Genomic DNA, 25675 nt, shown 5'->3' with positions numbered 1-25675 from the left:
AAAGCAGCTCAAAGAAACATTCTACAGCAAAGGAAGTTGCCACATATAAATTGGCAATTATTCTTTAACATAGTTTTCCCAGATTGGATAACTGAAGGAAGTTACTCACTGAAATCACCCATTTTCAAAATTAAAACAGTGTGAACAACTGAGTACATGGCTTCAAACGGTGGGTTTTGTCATCTGTTTTTTGATCTGGTGGATTTCTGAAGATTGAATTTGAATCTAAAATATCCTCAATTTTTAAATACATTATTGTCATCTGTCCCAGTTTCAGAGGGCATCTGTTACCTACATCTCTGAAGAAAAAGTAAAGAAGTAAAGGTAGGTTGGAGCTGAAAACAACTGTCTACTGCTATCTTTGTAGAGGATCCCTTTCTGGGAAATAAGCTTAAAGCAATCTCCACTTTGCAGTCAAACACTCTGTCTTGGATCACCTGACTGTCCTGTTGAGTAGTTAAAGCCCGCAGCCCTTAGATACACACTAGCTGATGCAACGTGATTGTAAGTGCAGTTTCAATTTAGATGTCAGCGCTATCCTGGAAAGGAAGGGAGAGGCAGGGTTTGGGTTCTGTGTTTTTATGAAGATGGATAAATTATTTTTGCCTAGGGTGTTTTCATTCCCACAGCCAGGCGGCTTGATGTGACTGCATAGCTCAATCTCTAGACATCTGCTAACCTTCCATGCTACCAGGCTGAGTAGCCCCTAACTGACTATCACAGAAGAGTTATTATGACTGTATACAGAAAGAGAGGCTAACGGCTGATTTTCTGGAACAGCTTAGGGTGGTTAGACAAGCCCAGCACCTCCCCGCCCCAGCTGTGCACGCACGCGCGTCCACACGCACACGCTTACATCACTAGAACCTTCGGGACCTGCTACCAAAGTGCTGCCCTCCCCTTCAGGGTGATGCCTGCTGGAACTTTCTCAGGAGCCTCCTTCTTCTGCAACATTAGAATGGTCTCTCCTGCTGAAGTGACGAGAAACCTGTAACCTTAACACCCTTCTCTGATAGAACATTTCCGCTTTCCTCCCAACTAGATCTTGAGAAGGACCCGAGCAGGTATTACAGCTACTGTCTTTAATCCCTGCTCTTGTGTGAGCGTGCATTTCTTTGTAAAGGTCGCATCTCTAGAGAAAAATGAATCTGCCTTACGGTCTCCAAACTGAAAACATAGTATTTTATCAGGTTAATAAAAGTGCCAATACTCTGAGCAGAACTGCTTAGAATTTTAAACTTGTTACTTGTTTTTTTTTTAATATCTAGGCGCCACATGAAAACAAAAACACTAAGAAAAAGTAAATTTTATTTTGAGAAATGGGGAAAAAAAAGGATTGTAAGAGACCAGGAAATAACCTTGAACAATTCATTTAATCTTGTCCAAGATTGTCTTCTATTTGATTGCTTATGATATCTCCATTCTACTGAAGTATAAAGGATTTAGAAACTAATATAATGGATAAATTAGATAATGTATTAATATTTGATACTGAGGAGGAAAGACAAGAATAGTAAACTATTTTAATTATACTAAGAATCTCAAGAGTTAGCAACAATCATTTCGTATTTTCTTAATCCAATTTATTTAATAAAACCTAAATAAAATACTGGCAAATATTTTTGCATGGCAAAAACTGAAATATTTACAATTCCAAAAGTTCAGCAATCCATGAGGAGAACCTTTTAACCTCTTATAACAAATTATGTCACTTCTCTCCTGTGGACCTTACTTTCCTCAAATGTAAAATAATGGGGCAGAAGTAGCTTGCATAAAACTTTTACTCCCTGTTAATACAGTTCAAAATAATATTGTATTACTCTTTAGGTAAGTTTAAAATTTTTAAATTGTGCCCTCTTTTTATAAATTTACTCCATGAAACTGTATATGATGTCTTTGCCTCAATTTGCATTCACAAACTGAGCCTAACAACATTTCATGCAGATTTACTGTGATGTTGTTCGTACTAAGGACACAAGCCATATGAAAGAAATCACTTTAAAATGGAACGCAATAATAATAATATCTAAAATGTACCCAGCATGTTGTATACAGTAGACTCAAAAGTCCTTAGAACAATTCCTGGCATAGAGTAAGAGCTCAATAAATCTTTGGCCGTTATTAAGTCATTTCATCTTTACCACAACCTATAAGGTAAGCACTATTACCAAAGTAATTTATATTTATGCATAAATTGAGCAACAGCAAGGTCATGTAAGTTATCCAAGATTATAAACTAAGAAAAAAACCACAGTTCAAACAAAAGCAATGTAGTTCCCAGAAACAATCTTTTGGCAACTCTATACATCTGTCTGTAAAGGAACCTTCATCTCCACAGCTTGTGACTATACCATTTTATAAGCATTCTCCTCGTGTGATAGTACCCTAAAATAACCAACTACCCCACAAACTCAAAATTGTATATAAAATGCAACAGTGTTCACAGATCACATGATAAACCTAGGATCAAACAAGAAATAAGGACCGGGCTGGAGCTATCATTATTTCCACTTTGTCCAGATGAAGATACTGAGTTTAAAAGATTCTCAGTAATTTTACTGCGAGTGCTTTGTAACTAGGTCTTCTGACCCTAAGTCCCATGATTTTACCACAACGTATGCTTCTCCGTCACTCGTTATCACTATTTGGATCTGCTACTATTTGAAAGACTGACCCTGCATGTAAATTAGCATGTTATCTATTTTACAAGAGGTCTTTATTACATACCATACAGAACTTAAAATTTTTCACATCTAAGAAACATACATCCAAGTTACAATCTATTCATGTTTTATTTAATAGAGACAAGTAAGACTGAAATAATATTAACATACATCTCTATTAGCTTCCTGAAATAAGTATTTTCAAAACAAAACTTCAATGTCAAGCACATTAGTCTAGAATATAGTGGACTGATACCTTTCAGCACTAATAAATATGGTGGCAAAAAAGATACTGTCTAAATAATCTTCTGAATTGAACAGAAGTAAAAACATGAGATCTCATTACTGATTTCATTTCAAAAGTGTATGTTCTCATATTTCACATGGAGTTAAATTATCTAATTCGTTCTTTTAAAATAGTTTTATTTTTCATTTCAAGTGGCAAGCCAAAAATCAAAGTGTTAGAAAGGATGAATGAAATGTATATATATTCTAATCTTTCCAAATATAATCTTCATAGCTCGAGCACAGACTGAAAATAGGTACTTAACGAAATGAATCAGATCCCCCAGAATAACATATTAAGTTTTAAACATGAAGCCTATTATAATACTGTTAAATTTCTGAACATTAAAGTTATTTGGAACTTATGGACCAAAAAAAATATTTTACAAAATGACGCTGGTTCGGACACCACAGAGGCACCTTTCCTCTCTCCTCACGCCCCACCCCCATTTTGTAAACAGAAAACCAAAAACTGGATTAGTACTCACAAGATTAATGGACAAAACGACTTTAAAGGGAACTTACACCTTAAAAAAGAGAGCGATGGACAATGGAAAGTGTGGTGAAACAGATCTCCAACAGAACAGCAGAAAAGAACCATACTTATTTGGCTGTAGGGTTTCTTTTTTCCCCATTAAAACTTAAATCGTTTTTCTCAATATCGCAGGTCATTAAAACGGTGTGATTTTCTTTCCTTCCCTCCCTGGGCTCTTCCTGAGGGACCTGGTAGGTTTAAGCCCAGGACTAATTGGAACTCCTGTTTCAGCATCAGTTCAGAAATTGCTTGCTCTCCAGTGCGAAACGTACCCTCTGTCGACGGCCAGATGTCTACTTTTCAGACAAAGCAAGAAAAAGAAAAGATACCTGCCTTGCCAGCCACCTGTTCAAAAGTCCCCTCTCCTGTCGAACGCACCAGCAACTTCTCAAGAGGAGACTGAGCAACTCCAAGTCGCACGCCGCCCTCGCAAGTCACAAGGAGAGAGCCGCGAGGAAGTGCGAAAGCAGGTCACTGTAAGCACCCCTCGGAAAGAGACCCGCAGGTTCCAGCTCAGGCGATGGGTGACAGCGAAAGCGTTCTATAAAACGCGGATGACTTCAGGGATTTAAGAGGAAAAAAAAAATCCAAAGACAGAACCGGCGGCGGGGCCATTATCTCGCCCCAGAAAGGAAAAGCCTTCCTTCCTTCACTTACAGAGCTGAATAGAGGAGGGGAAAGGGGGAGGCAGAGAGGGGGCCAGGAGGAGGGAAGCGGGGTGGGCATCTGCACGTTTAGGGCTAAGGAAAGAACATTTTCTCACCACTTAGGCTGTTGCTGGACCTCAGGTTCCTTCCACAGAGACACTGCAGCATATGCACTCCTTTCTTCAAAGAAAGCTCAAGAATCTTCATGGAGAAGCGCGTGGTGGGGTCCGTCAACTCCCCGCCCACCTCTGCTAATTGTCCAACCAAAAGGCGGCCTGCCGTCTTGGGAAGTCGTGTCCCGAATCCATGGTGCGCGCGTCCCGGGCGCAGAGCAGTTTGCACGTCGGCCGGGCCCGGGCCAGGGCCGGGCAGGAGCGCGGGGGGCGCAGGGCCGGGGCAGGGCGATGGGGTGGATGTGCCGCCCGGCTGGGCAGCCCCGCGAGGGAGCCGGAGGCGCGGCCCCACCCCTGCGGGCTCGACCGCGATACTTTGGGACTTCCCGAAGGTGGCGGCCCGGCTGCGGGCGGGAGGGTGAGCGCACCGGCTACGCGGAGGACGTCATCGTGGGCTGGAGCCCCTTTCCAGGTGCCTGTGCCCGGAGGGGCGACGGCGGGGTCCCTGCGGGCCCTGGGCTTCTGGCCTGAGGGTTTGGGGCAACCCCCTCAGCTCCTATTCTCCGCGTCGGGCGGTGAGCACAGGAGCCAGCCCGCCTCAGTGCCCCCGCTGTGCGGGGCTACGGGGCGCAGAGAGGGGCTCCCGGGGCCCGGCAGGCAGCGCTCCCGCGGGCTGCGCGCGGGCCGAGGGCGACTCCGGCGTGGGAATCCGGCGGAAGGGAAGCGCCCGCAGGAAGGGCTGGACCCTGGAGGCTGCCGAGCGTCAGAAGCGACTCCCGGGAACTGGGGGGTGGGGAGGCGGGGATGTGGAATTAAGAAAGCTCTTGGGTACGGCGCAGACAGGGAAGGTGTGCCTAAGCGTGGGCGGGGCGCTGAGGTGGGAATCTGGACACCTGGATTTTATGATCGGGGCTCTGTGACCTTGGGTAAGTCACATACCACTCTGAGCGTCACTTTTCTCGTCTGTAAATCAGGGCGGGGAAGAGGGTGCAGAATAGAGACGTGGCAGCTGCTTGTTTGTCCCCGTGCCTCCCAGTCTTCTGGAAAAGCTTAGCACAGGTGCTATGGGAAGACAGGTGCATGGTGGGGTAAGGGAGACCAGAAGCGAAGGCTAGAGGTATAGAAGGAGAAGATGAGGCGGGAAATATGAAAACAGGCCCCCAAGAATGACCGATGAGCTTCCCTGTTAGTCCACAGGTCTCTTTTTTTTTTTTTTCCATCAGCAACTCCTTGGCTTCCTTTTTCTTTCTTTCTCTTTTTCTTTCTTTCCTTCTTTCCTGCCTCCTTCCTTCCTTCCTTCCCTCACTCCCTCCATCCTTCCCTCCTTCCTTCTTTCCTTTCCAGGAGCCATCAATACCCTTTTGGAGGTTTTATGAGTGAAGCATACAAAGAATGCTGGCAATGGGACCAGACTCCACCCTATCTGGAATTTCAAGAAAGGACTTAGAGGGCACAGCAATACAGCAAGAGGTTAAAAGCACCCATGCTAGAGACAAGCAGCCAAAGTGAAAATCCCTACTAGCTGTGTGACCTTGAACAAATCTCTTAACCTCTTTGTGCCTCAGTTTCCTTGTCCCTAAAGGACAGTTAATAATAGCATCCACCTTATTTATCCCTTGTTGAGTGATTAAAAAAACAAAAAAAAAACAAAAACAAAAACCTTGGTACACAATAAGTCCTGTAACAGTGTTAGCAGTTATTATTACTTATCCCTCCACCTGCAGAATTTTCCACTTTCCCATAAATGACAATTTCCATACCAGAGTCCACATTTCTGCTGGAACAGTTCGGGTGGCAGAGAACTCACCAGGTCCCCAGGTAGTTCACTGCACAAAACCTGTTAGATTTACACTGACACTGAGCCAAAAACTTACTATACCTTCTTTCTACCCCTCGTACCCAGGCCACCTGGCACTAGCTGGTTAGCTCTTCCCAGCAAGGGAATAAAAATGGTTCTCATCACCCCTTTTCTCTTTCTTTTCTCTAGGCTAATCCTTCACAGTTCCTGTGGGGTTCCCCGGAGCTTGAAGCTTAAGGTTGAAGTTGCCTGGAAAAATACTCTTTCAGAAGTCTCTTCCTTTTTCCTCTTAGAGGTGATGGAGGAAAGTCAGAACACCATGGGGGCCTCTTGAGCCCTCAGCCACCATTGGTTCCACATTCTCTTAACTCTTTCCATAACTGAGCTCCAGGCAAGGTCATTTGGGGTGGTTCCACGACTCAAGGAGGTATGTCCAGGCCTTCCTTCCAGTGGCCCCTTAGCCCCATTGTTCATGCGAACACCAAAGCTTTGTAGGCTCCATGGTCCTTGAAGAACTCTCTGAAGCCACCATACTGTCACCACTGGAGAGGTTCTGAGGCCCCAGGGCACACTGGGCTATGGCCTTTGTCTTCCCGGTCTCTGCGGGAATTAGTGAGAAACTTGGTTCATCTGGGGATTTTACCTATAGAAATTCCCCACGGATGGAGAGATAATTAGCAAAAGGAAAACATCCAAAAATAGTCCTTCCTGCTGCAGCAGAGGCAGAGAGCTTTCCGGCAGAGCTCTTCTGCCCTGGAACCCAATGCATGGAGCTGTTTTTTACTTTGAGAGAGATGCTATTCCTTGAAACGTAGCAAAGGAATAGGATGAGGCCCCAGTTCCCCAAGGAACTAGAGCAGAGCAAGCAGGTCCATGTATGATTCAAAACACACATGACCTCTGGCGCATCAATTTTCATATTTATAATACTTTCTGCCTCCCTGGCAAGGTTGTTGCAAGGATTCAGTGACTTGACACATGTGAAGAGCTTTGAAGACTGTAATTGTTTTCACAAGATAAGGTGCTATTATCAACTGCCTAACTGGGTTCTAGGCACTCCTTAGTGGTCTAACACAGGGGCCTTTTTATTTGATTTTAGGAAGGCTTTACCTGTGAATCTTCTGTCCCCTCAAGAGAACTATAAACCCTTAGAAAACAGCAGAAAAGCCAACACTGTCACAATTAATATTCACATGGCCTGCTGTCTTTAAGTGGCTGTCACAGTGATTCTAATGGTCAGGTGTATTCATCACAAAGAAAGTAGATCATCATAGTACTTGATAAAAGAACTGGGGGATCACATTTATAGATTTTTTTGGTTGTTATTGGACTATCAGATGAGTTCAGATTAAACCAAAGAGAGCACATAACATTTCGATGCCAAATATTTTCTTAATTACATATTATGGACATTTGATTAAAGTAGATATAAAAGGGAGTTAATCAATGGAATTGTATTACTCAGATTTAGTTTAAAAAACAAAGATTCTTAACGTTATCAGGACTTTGATGGACATGCTTGTTAAAGCAACTCCTAAGGTGACATCCAACTGCCTGAGATACGTTAGATGTAGTCTTCCTAAAGTATCTGAGACAGTACCTAAGGAGACTGCATTTTTTACACGCACCATAACATCCAAAAGCAAGACAAAACAAAACCAGCAGATAGTAGTAGCCAGGAGCACAATGGACAACAGGGAAATGGCATATGTTAGTTTAAGCAAAACTTTCCAATTTTCTGCTTTCTGCATATTATTACATAAGCCAAAATCACATTTTTACTGGCAACCATATTTTTAAATTTTAAACTGAAGATGCACTATTATATAATGACCAATTTTTAAATTACATTATCTGTCTCTAATTAAGATTCTTTTTTAAGTTAGACAGTCTTTCTGTTTTCTTATTGACCTTGGACCAACCCTAGCAAGTGACTCACCAGCATGATTTCAAAATGAAATCATTTATCACTTTCTGAGAGGGATTAGGGAACCTAGTAAACAATGGTAGGTGAACTTATTTAAATTTTTAGTATCTAAATTTTTCATTTTACGAAGAGTTATTTGCTCACAGTTTGTAGAAATTAATAATTGTATGAGGGAGCTTGGAGATTTTTAAGTGGTAATTTAACATATTTCCGTTCACGTTAAACATAGAAATCTGTTGACTCTTGGCATCAGCTGTGCAATTAATCAGTGTATTTATCTGTTTGGAAGCCTACATTGAATCAGTAATAGCATATTCAGGCCCAAAAACTTTTAATGGGTATATTAATGGCAAAATGTCTATTAAAAGAAAAGCAACTTTATTTCATAAAGAAACCAAACCAACATGTAAACTGAAAAATCAAAACCAGTTGGATAGCTAACATAGTATCTTTGTTCTATGTTATGTGTCTAGTCCACTGACTGCTAGGGTAAAAACTATGCCTGTATCTTGTTTCTTAGGAATACCATCAAATTCAGTTTTGATAGGTAACTATCAGAGACTGAATTTTGTATCTCCCTAACATTCATATGTTGAAATTCTAATCTCCAAGGTTTTGGGAATGGGGCCTTTGGGAAGCTTCACTCTCATGAATGGATTAGTGTCCTTATAAAAGAAAACCTAGAGAGCCCCGTCTCACCTTTCACCATGTGAAGACAGAGAAAATGGCCATCTACAAGCCAGGAAGTGAGCCCTCACCAAACACCAGTTCTGCAGGTAACTTGATCGTGGACTTCCCAGCCTCCAGAACTGGGAGAAATAAATGTTTATTGTTTAAGCCACTCAATCTCTGGTACTTTTGTTATAGCAGCCCAAACACACAAAGACAGCAACAAAATACATTGTATTAGATGTACCAAAAAAGTCACCAGCAGCAAGCTTACTTTATAATGACATATGGTCCCAATATGCTAAAATAACATTTACCCATTTTCCAAAAAGCAAACAGATGAATGTTTGTTTGTTTATTTGTTTTGGTTATCTTCTTCCTCAGTTTTTTTTTTAATTTACCATTTTTCTTTTATTTATTCTTCTCTAAACTTTTTATTTTGAAATAAATTTAGACATACAGATAAGATGCAAAATAATAGAGTTCATATATACTCTTAGCCCAACTTCTCTCAGTATTAACAACTCAAATAACCAGTGTGCAATTATCAAAATGAGAAAATTTACACTGGTACCATGCTGTCAAATAAACTGCAAACTTTAGTGAACCTTTACCATTTTTTTTCCCCCTCTAAGATCCTTTTTGTGTTTCAGGATCCGACTAGGATCTACCTTGCACTAAGTTGTGTCTCCTTAATCTCCTTTAATCCATGACAGTCCCCCAGTCTCTCCTTGTCTTTCAGGACTTTAAAACTTCTAGTAAACATTAGTCACATCTTTTGTGGACTGTCTGTCAGTCTGGGTTTGTCAGATGCTTTCTAATGATTAGTCTAAGGGTATTCCTTTTTCAGCAAGGACGCCACGGAAGTGATGCCGTATCCTTTTCAGTACATCATTATCAAGAGCTACGTGATGTCAACTAGTGAAATCAACATCAATTACTTGGTTAAGGTAGTGTCTGCTAGGTTTCTATACTGTCAAGATGCGTTTTATTTTCACCTATAGTTGATACATTTCTTGAGGAAGAAACTTTGAGGCCATGTTAATATCCTGTTTCCCCTCAGACTTGCATCCTCTGATTCTAGCATCCACTGGAGGGTCTTGCTTGCAGCAAGTACTATTGTGCTGTTTTCCTAATAGTGACTATATTCTCCTCATTCCTTCTGTTGTAATGGGGATTCTTCTGTAAGTGCTAGCCCCTTTCCCCCACTCATTTATGTATTCAATTATTTATTTACATCAGTATAGCCTCATGGACATTTATTCCATGGGTCATAAGGCAATGCTATCATTTTTTATTTTGGGGTTCAAATTGTTTCAGATTTAGCCATTGGGAGACCCTTCTGCTTGGTTCCAGCGTCCCTTTTTGAGCAGTTCCTTAATTTTCTGGCATCACAAAATATTCCAGGTTTATCTTTTATTTTTCCTGCCCCAGATCTGGAATCAACTAATTCTCCAATGAGTCTTAGTTCATTTTATTGGAAAATAGTATTTAGGAACCAAAATCTGGGTGCCAAGTGTGCTTATGGTTACTGGGATGTCAGTGATGCAACATTCTTTCAGTGGAGAGAGCTACAAAATATATGTATGTGTGCATGCAAACCCACACATACACATACATCATATTTTTTTCTATATCTCTTTCTCCCTGTAGATAGAGATATGCAGATATGTAGAAATATCTATGTATAGATGTATCTATATGTAGATATATAATAGGTATTTATAGATAGGTATAGATATGGACATATATAAAGATGCTAATACATGTATTTATGCTAATACATATATATATGTATGTATCTATATATATAGGTATCTATATATAGATGGCTAATACCTATGATTCCAATCCAATACCACAAATTTCATTTTAGTCTTTTTCCTTTCCTTATTTGTAACTTCTTTTTATGACAGTGAAAAATATTTTGTTATTTATAGTGTATTCACTTATTTATTCAATCCTCACAAACCCTTAAAATAGTTACAGAATTCTTAACCAATACTCCTGTGAGAAACAAGATTTATTACTAGAGTGCAGTATTGACACACATTTGTTTTTGTCTTTAGCCTTACAATGTACAGTCAAAATACTATTTTTGATTTGGTTTTTGATAGGTTTTTTCTTTTCTTCTCCATTCGCTTCAGTGTGGTTTAGGTATTCGCTTCTAATCCAGTTAGGTTCATCTGGTATTGCTTATCTTCCATACTGGTTGATTTTAATTCTTTAATTAAAATTAATTATATTTAAGTATTTTCTTATTTAAGTGTGTAAAACATGGAATGTTTCGATGGTTCCAAAAGTCAAAGCTATAAAAAGTACACTCTAGTGTTATACTCTCATCCCTCCTGCCCTGATCCCATTTCCCCTTCTTTCCACTCCTTTCCCACCAACCCCTAATAGGTAAGTGGTCTCTCTAATTTCTGGTTTATCTCCCCTAGGCTTCTTTTGCACAAAAGAGCACACATTCTCCTATGTAGTGGCATTTAGGTTACGTTCAATATTTTGTAATTACAAACAATATTGCAATAAATAAAATGCACATTATTTTCATATTGCTGGAGGTATGTCTTCAGGGTAGATTCTAGACATGAGAATGCCAAATGAAAAAGTAAGTATACAGGTAGTTTTATTAGCTATTTCCAGTTTCCCTTTGAAAGGTTTGTATGGCGGCGCTGTCTCCTCCCACCAGCGCACTGCAGCAGCCACCTCCTCCTGCCACGACAGGAGGGCTGATGCAGCTCACACAGGGGACACCCCTTGAGAGCCTGGCTCCAGTGGCCAGGATTGTGCTTCTCAGACCCATAGGACATTGCCTACTTAAGGCCACACATTCAAGAATGGAAGAGGTAGCTGATTTACCTAATATATGGTAACAAGCACAGAGAATTAAGCAAAATGAGGAGACAAGGAATATGTTTCTATTGTATTAAAAGAACAAGACAAACCTCAGAAAAAGAACTAAATAAAATGAAGATAAGCAATCTACTTGACAGATATACAAATGGCCAAAAGGCATATGAAAAGATGTTCAACATCACTAATTATTAGGGAAATGTAAATCGAAACCACAGTGAGATAACACCTCACACATGTTAAAATGGCTATCATTAAAAAGACAAGAAATAGCAGATATTGAAAAGGATGTGAAGAAAAGGGAGACATCATACATCATTGGTAGAATAGTAAATTGGTGCAGCCTCAGTAGAAAACAGTATGGAGATTCCTCAAAAAATTAAGAGTAAAACTACAGTGTGATGCAGCTATTCTGGTTCTAGTTCATTATCCAAAGAATATGAAAACACTAATTTGAAAAGATGTATGTATCCCTATGTTCATTGGCAGCATATTTACAACATTCAGGATATAGAAACAACCCAAGAGTCCAGCAATAGAAAAATGGATAAAGAAGCAATGTATATATACAATGGAATACTACTTAGCCATAAAAAAGAATGAAATCCTGCCATTTGCGACAACATGGATGAAACCTGAGGGCATTATGTAAGTGAAATAAATCAGATGGAGAAAGACAAGTGTGTATGGTTTCACTCATATGTGGAATCTAAAAAGAAACAAAAGAAAAGAACAAAGAACAAAACAAAAACATATTTATATACACAGAAGGGATTAGTGGTTATCAGAGGGCAACAGGGTTGGTGCTGGGTAAAATGGGTTAAGGGGGTCAAATGTACGGTGGCAAATCATTGTGATAGTTGTGATAGTGATCACTTTGTAATGTATACAATGTTGAATTATAATGCTGAACATCTGAAACATAATTTTTTGAAAAAGAGGGAAAAAAGACTTGTATGAATTTGGATTCCTACCAGCAATATGTGAGAGTGCCTATTTCCTCATAGCCTCACCAATAGAATGTATTGTCCTTCTTTTGTATTTTTATCAGTTTTATTGTAATATCATCTTAATTTGCAAGTTTCTAATTATGAGTGAGGTTGAATATTTTTTCACTTGAGAACTTTTATTTGGTGGGGGAGGACTGTCAGTTCATGTCACTTTCCTATTTTTCTATTGGGAAAAACCCACTTTTAAAAGACAATATTTGTTACCAGAGATGGCACTGAAATTTAATTAAACTATATTAAATTAAAATTTTTAAAAATCTTAAGATAGGACTTCAAAATAAGGTCATTGTCATTGGGAAAAGGTGTAAGGGTTCAAGATATCTTTTAACCCATTCAGTCATTTATGTACTCTCCCCACAATTATTTAGGAACTAAATCTAATGCCTTGCCCTAAAAAAGCTAGTAAAGGAAAAGAGATGTGTAAACCATAAGTAAAACCAGCTTTGCTGCACTAGTAGTGAGACAGGATGGAAGGGGGTAGGGCACAGCCATTCAAGGAATGACGGCAATTAACACCAAAATGGTGGAAGATTCAACTCCTAGTTGGCCTTGAGGATTAACATGGTGGTAGGTCTGACTTCTAGTAGACCCTGAGCTTCATTATATGCTCATTGTAACATATTAGTGTGATCAATAACATGCCTGCAGGCACCATAACAATCCCAAGGCTAACTGCAAAATGTCAAAGGGTGGGCAGTGGCCAGATTCCTGGGAACCCCAGCCCCTTCCCCAGGGTAGTTGGAATGGTCCGACCTGTAGGTGTGTGAAGCTACCAAGCCCATAAAAACTGACACCAAGCCTGGCCACCCTTTCTCGCTCCCTCCTCTTCGGAGACAGCCCACACTCTGTCTATGGAGTGTGTACCTACTTTTGCTTTAACCTGAGCACCCCACTCCCACACCTCTTTCCTTGCCTTTCTCTTGCCTTACACTGTATGCAGTGTGTATCCCTCTAAGTAAATCTACCTTTGCTAAACTGTGGCTCGCACTTGAATCCTTTCTTGCACGAAGTCAAGGACCCACACTTGGCGTGGCACGTCCCAGGAGCTCAACAGAGACCTAGAACACGGCCCTTCTCACACCTCACATCCGTTTTTCCTGCATCAGTAGCACTGCAGAGTTCAGTGAAGGTACAAGGAAGGGAGTGGTTCAGTCTGCCTTTTGAAAGTGGGAAGTAAGCTGTTAGTAAAAGCCTTAAATAGACTAAGAAACTTGAGCTGAACTGAAGAAGACGACTTTTACTTAAATATCCAGTGTCCAAAGCTTAATAAATGTTACCATCTTACTTTTTAGCCACACTTAATTGGTACTGCCTCCACTAAAGAACAAACTCTTCTTCTGAAAAGAACCAGCAACCAGGATTCACACTATATTTACCCCTAGTCCTGTCCTATGTTCCATCAGATCACTATTAGCTACAGGGCCATAATCTCACCATAGGTATATCTTGCCTTACCAGGTTCAAAAAACAGGCAAAGATGATAAAAAAAAACGCTCACCAAAGTGGGTATAGAGGGATCACATCTCAACATAATAAAAGCTATATATGACAAACCTACAGCCAGCATAGTACTCAACAGTGAAAAAGTCAAAAGCTTCCCACTAAAATCTGGGACAAGACAAGGCTGCCCACTATCACCACTCCTATTCAACATAGTCTTGGAAGTCCTAGCCACAGCAATCAGGCAAGACAAAGAAATAAAAGGGATCCAAATTGGAAAAGAAGAGGTAAAAGTGTCACTATATGCAGATGACATGATACTATACATAGAAAACCCTAAAAGGTCCACACAAAAACTACTAGAACTAATCAAGGAATTCAGCAAGGTAGCAGGTTACAAGATTAATGTACAAAAATCAGTTGCCTTTCTTTACACTAATGATGAATAAACAGGAAAAGAAAGTAAAGAAACAATCCCCTTTAAAATAGCACCAAAAGGAATAAAATACCTAGGAATAAATCTAACCAAGGAGGTGAAAGACTGTACATGGAGAACTATAAAACATTGATTAAGGAAATTAAAGAAGACTTTAAAAAAGTGGAAAGATATCCCATGCTCTTGGATTGGAAGAATCAATATTGTTAAAATGGTCACACTGCCCAAGGCAATCTACAGATTTAATGCAATCCCTATCAAATTACCCAGGACATATTTCACAGAACAAATCATAATAAAATTTATATGGAACCACAAAAGACCTAGAATTGCCAAAGCATTACTGAGGAAAAAGAAAGAGGCTGGAGGAATAACTCTCCCAGACTTCAGACAATACTATAGAGCAACAGTAATCAAGACAGCCTGGTATTGGTACAAAAACAGACATATAGACCAATGGAACAGAATAGAGAGCCCAGAAATGAACCCACAAACTTTTGGTCAACTAATCTTTGACAAAAGAGGCAAGAATATACAATGGAATAAAGACAGTCTCTTCAGCAAATGGTGTTGGGAAAACTGGACAGCAGCATGCAAATCAATGAAGCTAGAACACTTCCTTACACCATACACAAAAATAAACTCAAAATGGATCAAAGACTTAAACATAAGACAAGATACAATAAACCTCCTAGAAGGAAACATAGGCTAAACATTATCTCACATACATCTCAAAAATGTTCTTCTAGGGCAGTCTACCCAAGCAATAGAAATAAAAGCAAGAATAAACAAATGGGACCTAATGAAAATTACAACCTTCTGCACAGCAAAGGAAACCATAAGCAAAACAAAATGACAACCAACAGAATGGAAGAAAATTTTTGCAAAAGATAAAACTGACAAAAGCTTGATCTCCAGAATATATAAGCAGCTCACACAACTTAATAAGAAAAAAACAAACAACCCAATCCAAAAATGGGCAGAAGACCTAAACAAGCAGTTTTCCAAGGAAGAAATACAAATGATCAATAGGCACATGAAAAAATTCTCAATATCACTAATTATCAGAGAAATGCAAATCAAATTACAATGAGGTATCACCTCACACCAGCCAGAATGGCCATGATTCACAAGTCCACAAATGACAAATGATGGAGAGGCTGTGGAGAAAAGGGAACCCTCCTGCACTACTAGTCGAATGCAGTTTGGTACAGCCACTGTGGAAAACAGTATGGAGATCCCTCAAAAGACTAGGAATAGACTTACCATATGACCCAGTAATCCCACTGCTGTACATATAACCAGAAGGAACCCTACTTCAAAAAGACACCTGCAGCCCAATGTTCATAGCAGCACTATTCGCAATAGCCAAGACATGGAAATAGCCATTAAATGTCCATCAACAGATGACTAGATAAAGAAGTGGTATATTTATACCATGGAATGCTATTCAGCCTTAAAAACCGACAACATAATACCATTTGCAGCAACATGGATGTCCCTGCAGAATGTCATTCTAAGTGAAGTAAGCCAGAAAGAGAAAGAAAAATAACATATGAGATTGCTCATACGTGAAATCTAAAATAAATAAATAAATAAATAACAGAAACAGACTCATAGACATAGAATACAAACTTGTGGTTGCCAGTGGGGAGCAGGGTGGGAAGGGATAGACTGGGAGTTCAAAATTTGTAGATACTGACAGGAGCATGCAAAATAGATAAACAAGATTATACAGTATAGCGCAGGGAAATATATACAAGATCTTGTTGTAGCTCACAGAGAAAAAGGATGCGACAATGAATATATGTATGTTCATGTATAACTGAAAAATTGTGCTCTATACTGGAAATTGACACATTGTAAACTGACTATAACTCAATACAAAATGTAAAAAAAAAAAAGCAGGCAAAGAATACTGTTGTTACTTTTACATTACTTTCTGATCAAACTGCTTAGGTCAAGTTAATGAGTGAGGCCTCTATGCATATCCTCCAACCTTACACCCTTAGACTCTAATTTTCAAATAATTAATACTTCAGAATTTGCTGCTACAGTTGCACATTTTCCATTCTCTTCTAGTAGCACTTTAACAACTTGCTTTGAATAAATGCAGACCTTGCCATCTATAAGAAAATTTTAAAGGTGAGTTATCTGAGTCAAATAGAAGGAAAATGTTTCTAACTTATCATAGCCAAGTATGAGTTGTTTATTGTGAGAAATGAAGTCAATCAATCCACGATAGCTAATATTTATGAATTTCAAGGAAGCAACATTTGCTTATTAATCAAAACTCATGACAAAAATAGGGGTGCATTTCCAGGTGTTCTCACTCCTATCACCTGAACACTTATTTGATTCTAAATGTCCTGCATATTCTTTCAGATCTATCAAAAATGCCACAGTGCTCTCTCTGGGTAATTTGCTCTGATGTATCCCCCCTCTTTCCCAACTCAACAACCTCCTTTGAGCTCCCATAGCATACTATAGTTCCTCTACCACAGAATTTGTTTTCTTCTGCCTGCAAATATATATCTTCCCCAAGAGATTATGCGCCCCTTTACCTACAAATTTAAGCATATATATCTTTAATAGTTTATATCTTAGTACTCATAACATGTAGTAAATCATCTATTAAATATTTACAAAATAAAATTAATATTAAAGTTTAATATTAAATATTAATGCCTATTAACACTGATGAAATGAAATAAAATAGGAACTGTTATTGTGGATTTTCCATTTGGGGAAAATATTTGCAAATGTACACTAAATTTAAAAACTTACAAAGAATTTAAAGATATGAGCTATGCAGGAGACATAATTTACTTTTAAACATGTGAAAAGTCCTAAGGTTCATTCATAACAAGAGAACTACAGGGGAGGAAATCAAGATGGTGGAGTAGGAGGACACTGAGCTCATTCTTCTCATGAACATGTCAAAAACACATCTATATATGGAGCAATTCTCACTGAAGACACATTGGAGACTGGCAGAAAGACTCTTCTACAACCAAGGCTGTAAGAAAGATACACAGAGAGTAGGGTAGGAAGGAAAGAGAAGTCATCAGGATGGGCCCCCTGGCCCTAGGAGGGAAGACAGAAAAGGAGGGGGATATCATGCCTCAGAGATTATCCTTGGGGAGTGTAGGGTTTGAGCCACATATTAAGCACCCTAGCCCTAGGATCTGACACTGGGAAGATGAGTCCCATTAGCTGGTTTGAAAACCAGTGAGACTAACAGGAGGGCTGTAAGAAACCTAGATTTCACTCGTGAAGAGTGTGCACCTGCTTGTTTACTCCCAAGAACAAGGCAGAGGAAGCAGATTGAAACTGCCCAGGGTTCTGGCCAGTTTCCCACAACTGCCCCAGCATGTGTCCTGGTGTGTCTAGATCTGGCACAGCTCCCTGGTAGGGCAATGGCTGGCTGCCATTGCTGAGGAGAGGGAACACACCTGGGCAATGTAGCCCATTCAGGCTCAGCACTTCAGCCATTGCTGATGCTCCTGGAGACAGTGGATTGGATGCTGCCTGGAACCCTGACTGGTGTGCCAGGATCATGCCAGTGCCTGCCCTCACCCACACCGGGCACCTGATCTGGTCCCTCTAGGTCTGGCAAAACTTCCCTCTGAGCTGAAGGTGCCAATGCCAGAAAGGGAGAGAGTGCACACTTAGAGGGAATGGAGTTAGCTCAAACCCAACCCTCAGCGCTTCTGCTTCAGCACCTTGGGACCCACATCCATCCCTGATAGGACTGGGACAGCTCCTGCTCACAAGTGGCTCTGGCTTTAGTCCCTCCATTTCCAGCCCCACCTCCCACTAAGTAATAGGTGCAGCATACCCCAGGGAAGGCATAATCCATGCTCACTTCAGAGCCAGTTCTCCCACAAAAGGCATGGGGCACACACAGACTGCATAGGGATGCTCCCACACAAGAACATCCCTTCAAGACAGGGATAGGTGACTATTTCACCTAATTTCATAGAGACAGAGTAAGTTAAACAAAATAAGACAGAGGAGTTTGTTTCAAACAGAAGAACAAGGAAAAGTTCCTGAAAAAACAGCTAATAAAACAGAGATGAGTAATTTCCAGATAACGAGTTCAAGGCATTAATAGTAAGAATGCTCACTAAACTTGGGAAAAGAATAGATGAACACAGTGAGAATTTTAACAAGAAATTAGAAAATATAAAAAAGAAACAGTCAGAGCTGAAGAATACAATAGCCAAAATGGCAAAGCATACTAGAAGGAATTAATAGCAGATAAGGTGATACAGAAGAATGTATAAGTATCTGGAAGGTAGAATAATGGAAATCATCCAATCAGAACAGCAAAAAGAAAAACAAACAAAAAAGATGAGGACAGTGTAAGAGACCTCTGGGATAGTATCAAGCAAACTAACATTTGGGTCCCAGGAAGGAGAAGAGAGAGAGAAAAGGTCAAAAATGCATTTGATGATTTTGTGACTGAAAACTTCTCAAACCTGAAGAAAGAAACAGATATCCAGGTACAGGAAGCACATAGAGTCTGAAACTGTGATGAACCCAAACAGACCCACCACAGGAGATATCATAATTAAAATGGCAAAAGTTAAAGAGAGAATTCTAAAGGCAGCAAAAGGAAATGAAGAATCACATACAAGGGAATCCCCATGAGGCTATCAGAGAAATTTTGTAGCTGATAGAAACTTTTCAAGACAGAAAGGAGTGGCATGACATATTTTAAGTGCTGAAATGGGAAAACCTATCATCTAGGATACTCTACCCAACAAGGTAACAAGGTTATCATTCAGAATTGAAGGAGGGATAAAGAACTCAGACAAGCAAAAACTAAAAAGAATCAATCAGTATTAAGTTTCCCCCCCCAAAAATGTTAAATGGTCTTCTCTAAGTGGAAAAGAAAAGGCTACACCAAGAAGTAAGAATGTACAGGAAAGGAAGCCTACTATTAAAGGCAAATATAAAGTAAAGGCTGATAAGTCAACCACTTAAATAAGCTAGTATGAAGATTAAAAGGAAAAATTATAAAATCAATTATAACTACAATAAACAGGTAAGGGATAAAAATGAAGATATAAATTATGACATCAGAAACAAAACATGAGAAGGGAGTGAAAATATAGATCTTTTAGAATGTGTTTGAACTTAAGTGACAGTTTAAAACAAGTAGATATAGTTATAGGTCAACATATATGAACCCCATGGTACCTCAAATCAAAAACCTACAACACATACACAAAAACTAGAAAGAAAGAAACACAAGCATACCACTGAAGAACCACACGGAATAAACTAAAAGAAGAAAAGAACCGAGAAGAACTACAAAAACAACCAGAAAACAAGTAACAAAATGGCAATTAACATGTACCCCTCGATAATCACTTTAAACTAAATACTCCAATCAAAAGACATAGGGTGGATTATTGCACAAAAAACACAAAACTCATCAGTCTATGTGCTGCTTATAAGACTCCAGAGCTAAAGACACACACACAGATTGAAAGTGAGAGGATGGAAAAATATTTCATGCAAATAGAAATGACAAGAAAGCTAAGGTAACAATACTCATGTCAGACAAAGCAGACTTTAAAACAAAGTCTATAAAAGAAGGTAAAGAAGGACATTATGTAATAATAAAGGGATCAATACAAGAAGAGGCTATAACATTCATTGACATGCATCTAATATAGGAGTGTATTATATATATATACAAATAAAGTAAATATTAACAGACATAAAGGGAGAAATTCACAATAAAACAATAATAGTAGGAAACATTAACACCCCACTTACATCAATGGATGGGTTATCCAGACAGAAAATCATTAAGAAACAGTGGTCTTAAATGACATTAAACCAGTTGGACGTAATAGATAAATATGGGACATTCCATCCAAAAGCAGGAAAATACATATTCTTTTCAAGTGCACATGGAATGTTTTCCAGGATAAATGACATGACATATTTTCCACAAAACAAGTCTCAACAAATGTAAGAGGACAGAAATTATATCAAGATTTTTTTCTGACCATAATGGTATAAAACTAGAAACCAATTACATGAAGAAAATTGTCAAAAAATACAAACACATGGAAAATAAACAACATGCTACTAAAAAACCAATGGGTTTGGGTTAAGGAAGAAATCAAAGAGGAAATCAATTAATCTATGATAAAGGAGGCAAGCTTTTACAATGGGGGAAATGACAGTCTCTTCCATAAGCGGTGCTGTGGAAACTGGACACCTACATGTAAAAGAATGAAATTAGAACCTTTTCTTGCACTATATACAAAAATGAACTCAAAATGGATTAAAGACCTAAATATAAGAACAGAAACCATAAAACTCCTGGAAGAAAATATAGGCAGAACACTCTTTGACAAACACCATAGCAGTATTTTTTTTTATCTGTCTTCAATGAAGCAAAAGCAAAAATAAACAAATGGGACCTAAGTAAAGACAAAAACTGTAAGTTATCAATTTTATGTTGAATCTAAAACACTGGAGCAAATGAATGAATATTATAAAACAGAAACAGAGTTATACACATAGAGAATGAAAAGGAAGTAGGAACTCTCATGTTCTTGGTAAAGGTACACATTGAATGCCTTGATGGATGGCAAGTTGTCTCTACCTTCAAAATGTAAAAAACTTCTCCCATGTACCTTTGCTAGATATGAATTTCCAAATATAGTTGCACAGGGAACGATTAGTGAAGATTGCACAAAGTATCAATACAGTATTGTTGATAATGCTATTTAATGCTAATGAGACTGATCTAGCAATAAGGAACTAGTTCAATTTTGGCACATCTCTACAAAAGAGTATTTTGCAATTTAAAAAAATGTAGTAACTCTGTACTGAAATGAGTAGAAGTCTTGGATTTATTACTATAGTTAACAATCATATAAAAGAATATTAGAGTACACTACAATTTGTGTGACTGAGAAGGAAAGAACATGCATACATTTATGTTTATAAATTCATAGACTCTGAAAGGGTACACAGGAAACTGACATCAGGTATAGTCTGGAGAGGCATTAGGATGCTTGGTGGAAAGCTCAGTGGGTAAGACTTGCGCTTTCAAATCACTGGACCTGGGTTTACTTCTCAACCCTGACATTTAATAGCTGACATTGCTTCTCCAAACTTCAATTTTTCTCATTTGCACAATGCAGTGGGTATTAATAACTACTTACCAGGACTGTTGTCAGAATGTAATGAAATCAGTGTTTCAATATAGAGTCTGCCAGATAGTGAGTGATCAATAAATGGTGGTAATGATAATACAGGTAGTGGTGGGTGTTCTTCTGACATGGATAACTTTGGGGAAACTCTTCTGTTAATAATCCTTTTCATACTTAAAAACATAGTCAACAATAGTAACATCAATCATCTGTTATGTGAGATTATTTTTATAACTTCTCTCCTACATGTATATAAATAATTAAATAAATTTTTTTCTTTAAGGGAAGAATCTTAGAAAATTGGAGTTTTAGAAGAAAGCTTTTGAGGATTTTTGCTGCATCAAAACTATAAGAAGTGATTGTTAATGGATATAATATCTCTTTGGGGGCTGAGACAAATATTCTGGAATCAGATAGTGATGACGGTTGCACAGCCTTGTGAATATACAAAACCCACTCAACTGTACACTTTAAAAGGGTGAATTTTATAATATCTGAATTATATCTCAATTTTTTGAAATTCTGTAAGAAAAATAATTGGGCCTCAGCAAGATGGTGTATAGCTAAAAAATTAATTAAGTGGTGATCTTCTTTTCCTTTTTCTCTTTCCACTTTAGTCTCCTTTCCCATTTGGATGGACGTCCACTCTAGGTCCTACAGATTATAGTTGCCAAACTCTAAGGTGGCATCATAGGAAGCGCTTTGGCCTTCAGAGCTGTATGTTCCTGAATTCAAATCCCAGTGTTACCAATTTGTGTGTGTTCAAGGACAAATTTTTTAACTTCTCTGAGCTTCATTTTTCTCATTTGTAAAGTAAGCCTAATGACCCGCTTTACAGAGTTGCGGCAACAAAGTATGGGGGAAAAAAATAGAAAAGGAAATACTTAATGCAGAGTTTAGCACTTACAGACTCCCCACAAGTAAGAGTTTCTTGTCTCTTTTTCCCCAGGATCTTCAATTGATTAACAAGAACTAGTACATTTTTAAGAGAGTCTTTAATTATTAACTCATTTTAAACCAGGACACGGTATAAATCACTTTCTGGCCATCCTTGTATTTAAAATTTATAATATGTAAATGCAAATGCAAATTTGTTTCTTAAAGATGGATTCTAAAACTTTAAGGTTATTAGCAATGTTTTAGATCCTTATATTTGGAAAGAAAAGAAAATGAAGATAAAATTTGGAAAATCAGCCCCTCTTCCATTTTCTACCACATGCCTGATGCCATCACTCACACCTCCAGCTGAGGTATATAAGTAGCTTCTGCTTCGGAGGAGGTGTTAGCATGATGCCCGCTTATTCCGAGAGTGTTTTTTTGTTTGTTTTTTACTTGGAGGTTTTTTTTTTTTTTAATTGAAGTATAGTCAGTTATAATGTGTCAGTCTCTGGTGTACAGCAGAATGTCCCAGTCATCCCTATACATACATACATACATTCATTTTCAAATCCTTTTATTAATTATTGTTAATCCAAGGTATTATCTAGACAGTCAGCATTAGGGCTACATTCTGGAATGATTAGCAAGCACCAAGATCAAGGATTAGTTAATCGGTTCAACTATCAAAAAGACCAACATTGATGGTGAAAAAACAGCCTGCACTAGGATTTCAATTATGTTTTAAAAATATATACACTTGAGGGAAACGTCTTAAAAGCATACACACAAAAATATAACAGTGGCTGTTTCCCAGTGGTTATTGTGGTGGTTAGTGGCACCTAAGTGGAAGGAGTAGCGTACAGCTGTTCAGAGCATGAATTCTGGAATTGAACTTCCCAGGTTTACTCCTGCTTTACCACTTCCCGTCTGAGGAGCTTGTGTAAGTCACTTGTCTCTACCATCAGTTTCTATTTACATAAAATGGGGGCAGCACTGCATCACAGGGCGAGGTTTAACTGAGATAATGTATGTAAAGCAGGGGGCCGGGGCCTGCAGAACACCAAGACACTCAACAGAAAACATTACCAGCGATTGCTACTCCTGCATTTTCGTATTTTTAAATTTCCTACAATTAAAGTTGAATACTGTTAAAATCAGAAATAAATATGACTTGTTTTAAAAGATCTTTTTATTTTTTGTAAGCAATATTTTAAAAACTTATAAAAATGTCAAGTATTCCTGAGGTTAACAGCATCAAAAAATAGTTCTTTCATGGTCTCGGTGATTCATCCTTAGACTCTGGTGAGAGACACAAAATGTCTGTAAACATGCTATTATTATTCACAGTTCTTTTGAAGTCAAATGTAGAAATTTTCTGGAAAAGCATAAGCTATGAGTTGGTTGGAATTTCCTGATTCCCTGCACAGACTTCTAGAGATTGAAATACCACTTCTAGGAAGTGGCTTTAGTAATATCCCTACGGCAGCTCCCAAACTCTCGTTTTGAAAAGTGTACCGATTCACAGCTTCATTACATAACGCCTACCTGTGCTTCCAGCCCCTCAAATGGCATTTTTAAAAATGAAAATAGCATGTAATTTTATTCCTGGGGTTCCAGGATCAATGATTACAAGCTTGGGGAAAATGAGAGACCAGCTAACTATTCAGTTATTCTAAGAAAAAAACTGAGATGGGTAACTTCCAGAGTATGTTCTCTAATCCCCAAACTTTTGCTGCATTTCCAGTGGCAGTAGTGGTATTTCATGATGAATAAGCCTCAGAATTACCATGAAAGGGAATAAATTTTGGATTTATTTATTGGGAATGTGTGTGTTTGAGGTGAGGAAATGTATATAAAACATATGCCCAACTAATTATGATAAAAGGCATGATGTGATAAGTGCCTTAGCTTTTCCTGATTCCTCTAACTCGATTAACCTCCACCCATCACTTTAGACACTATAGCACTATGTGCATCTCTCCTTTTTTGCAACCATCACAGTTACAGTTGTATGATTATTTGGCTGAATTTTCAATAGTACTTTGGTTCTCTTATAATGCTATCAGACATAAGGGCAGTAAATAATACAAATCAGAGATATCTGTGAATTAGTTCCATGCTAAGAAATATGCACCAGAGAGCCCCAAAGAGGGACAGCTAACCATGATAGGGAAAGGTTCTTGGTGAAGGTGACACTGCACTCAATTTCTGAAGGATGGATATGTGTTCACTAGAAGAAAGAAGATAGGATATTCAGGCAGGGGGAACAGCATGAGCAAAGGCTTACACATGTGAAACAGCAGGCCTCAAGGACTTACTGTGAATGACACACTCACACACACACACATTTACCTTTAATTTTTCAATTAATTTTCTTAAACTAATTAGAATCAAATTATTTTGAAGAGAATAAGAGCAAAAATAAAGAATTTACTGTTTCTTGTGGGGTTTGCTTATTTATTTCTTTTTTCTTTCAGGAAGCAGTTTTTGCATTTTCAAAGCAAATTTGTTTGGGGACATCAAAGCCTGGTCATATTTACGTGGCATGACACTTAGCAAGCTACAAGCACAATCTGAAATTGCTTTCTCTAACCCTCTTTCTCCCACACATCTTTATAAGGAAACAAATGATAGAAATATCTCTCTTCAACAGGCATTTCATCTGACATCATTATCTTACTCAAAGGAAAATATCCCCACTTTTGCAGTTGTTTGGGGAAAGAAATTTAAAACGGTATGTGCTCAGGAATACAAAGTCCTTTTGATAAAACACTGTTGAATATTTCACTCCCTGCTTCAAAAGCTTTTAATGATTTCTTTACAGCCCTAAGCAGAATTTCCAACTTCTTTAGCTTGGCAGTCAAGAACCAGCACAATCTTCATCTAGCTTTCTGACCATAGTTTCTATAATATCCCATCACTCATAATTACTTCAGGTCCACAATCCCACATCTAAAATATCTGCGGCTAGGTGTGTATCATAATTCAGATTTGGGGGCAAAATGTGGTATTTTAAAAAAGTAATACAATTAATGTATAAATATTAGCAAAATCTCTGTTTGTTGGAGCAGCACTTAGAATCAAAAACATTGATTATATTACTGCAGCAAAATCTACAAATATTCTCAGAAGTGTAATAAAGACTATAAATAGCCTCATGTCAATTCAGGTCAGGTTGTGCCACCAAATACGTTTGCTGCAAACTGAAGAAAAAAATAATGATCTTCCGA

The 25675-nt window shown here is 38.5% G+C and overlaps 1 protein-coding gene across 2 annotated transcripts in view; it reads right to left on the bottom strand.

Moving 5' to 3' along the window:
- FGF12 (fibroblast growth factor 12) overlaps window positions 1–25675 on the bottom strand; it is a 501860-nt gene that overhangs the window by 325731 nt on the left and 150454 nt on the right. Inside the window, exon 1 of one of the 2 annotated variants that reach the window (XM_010959261.3) lies at window positions 4247–4469. The exons of the other annotated variant lie outside the window; for it this stretch is intronic. Within the exon in view, the coding sequence (XP_010957563.1) occupies window positions 4247–4337 (91 nt within the window). The 5' untranslated portion in view covers window positions 4338–4469. Of the gene's footprint in view, window positions 1–4246; window positions 4470–25675 lie in introns of those variants that run through there. 2 annotated transcript variants of the gene reach the window in all.

Source organism: Camelus bactrianus, chromosome 1 (genome assembly GCF_048773025.1).
Source record: "Camelus bactrianus isolate YW-2024 breed Bactrian camel chromosome 1, ASM4877302v1, whole genome shotgun sequence".
Classification (NCBI taxonomy): Eukaryota; Metazoa; Chordata; class Mammalia; order Artiodactyla; family Camelidae; genus Camelus; species Camelus bactrianus.
The sequence above is the reverse complement of the archived record's forward strand: the minus strand, read 5'-3'. Positions and strand labels throughout refer to the sequence as shown.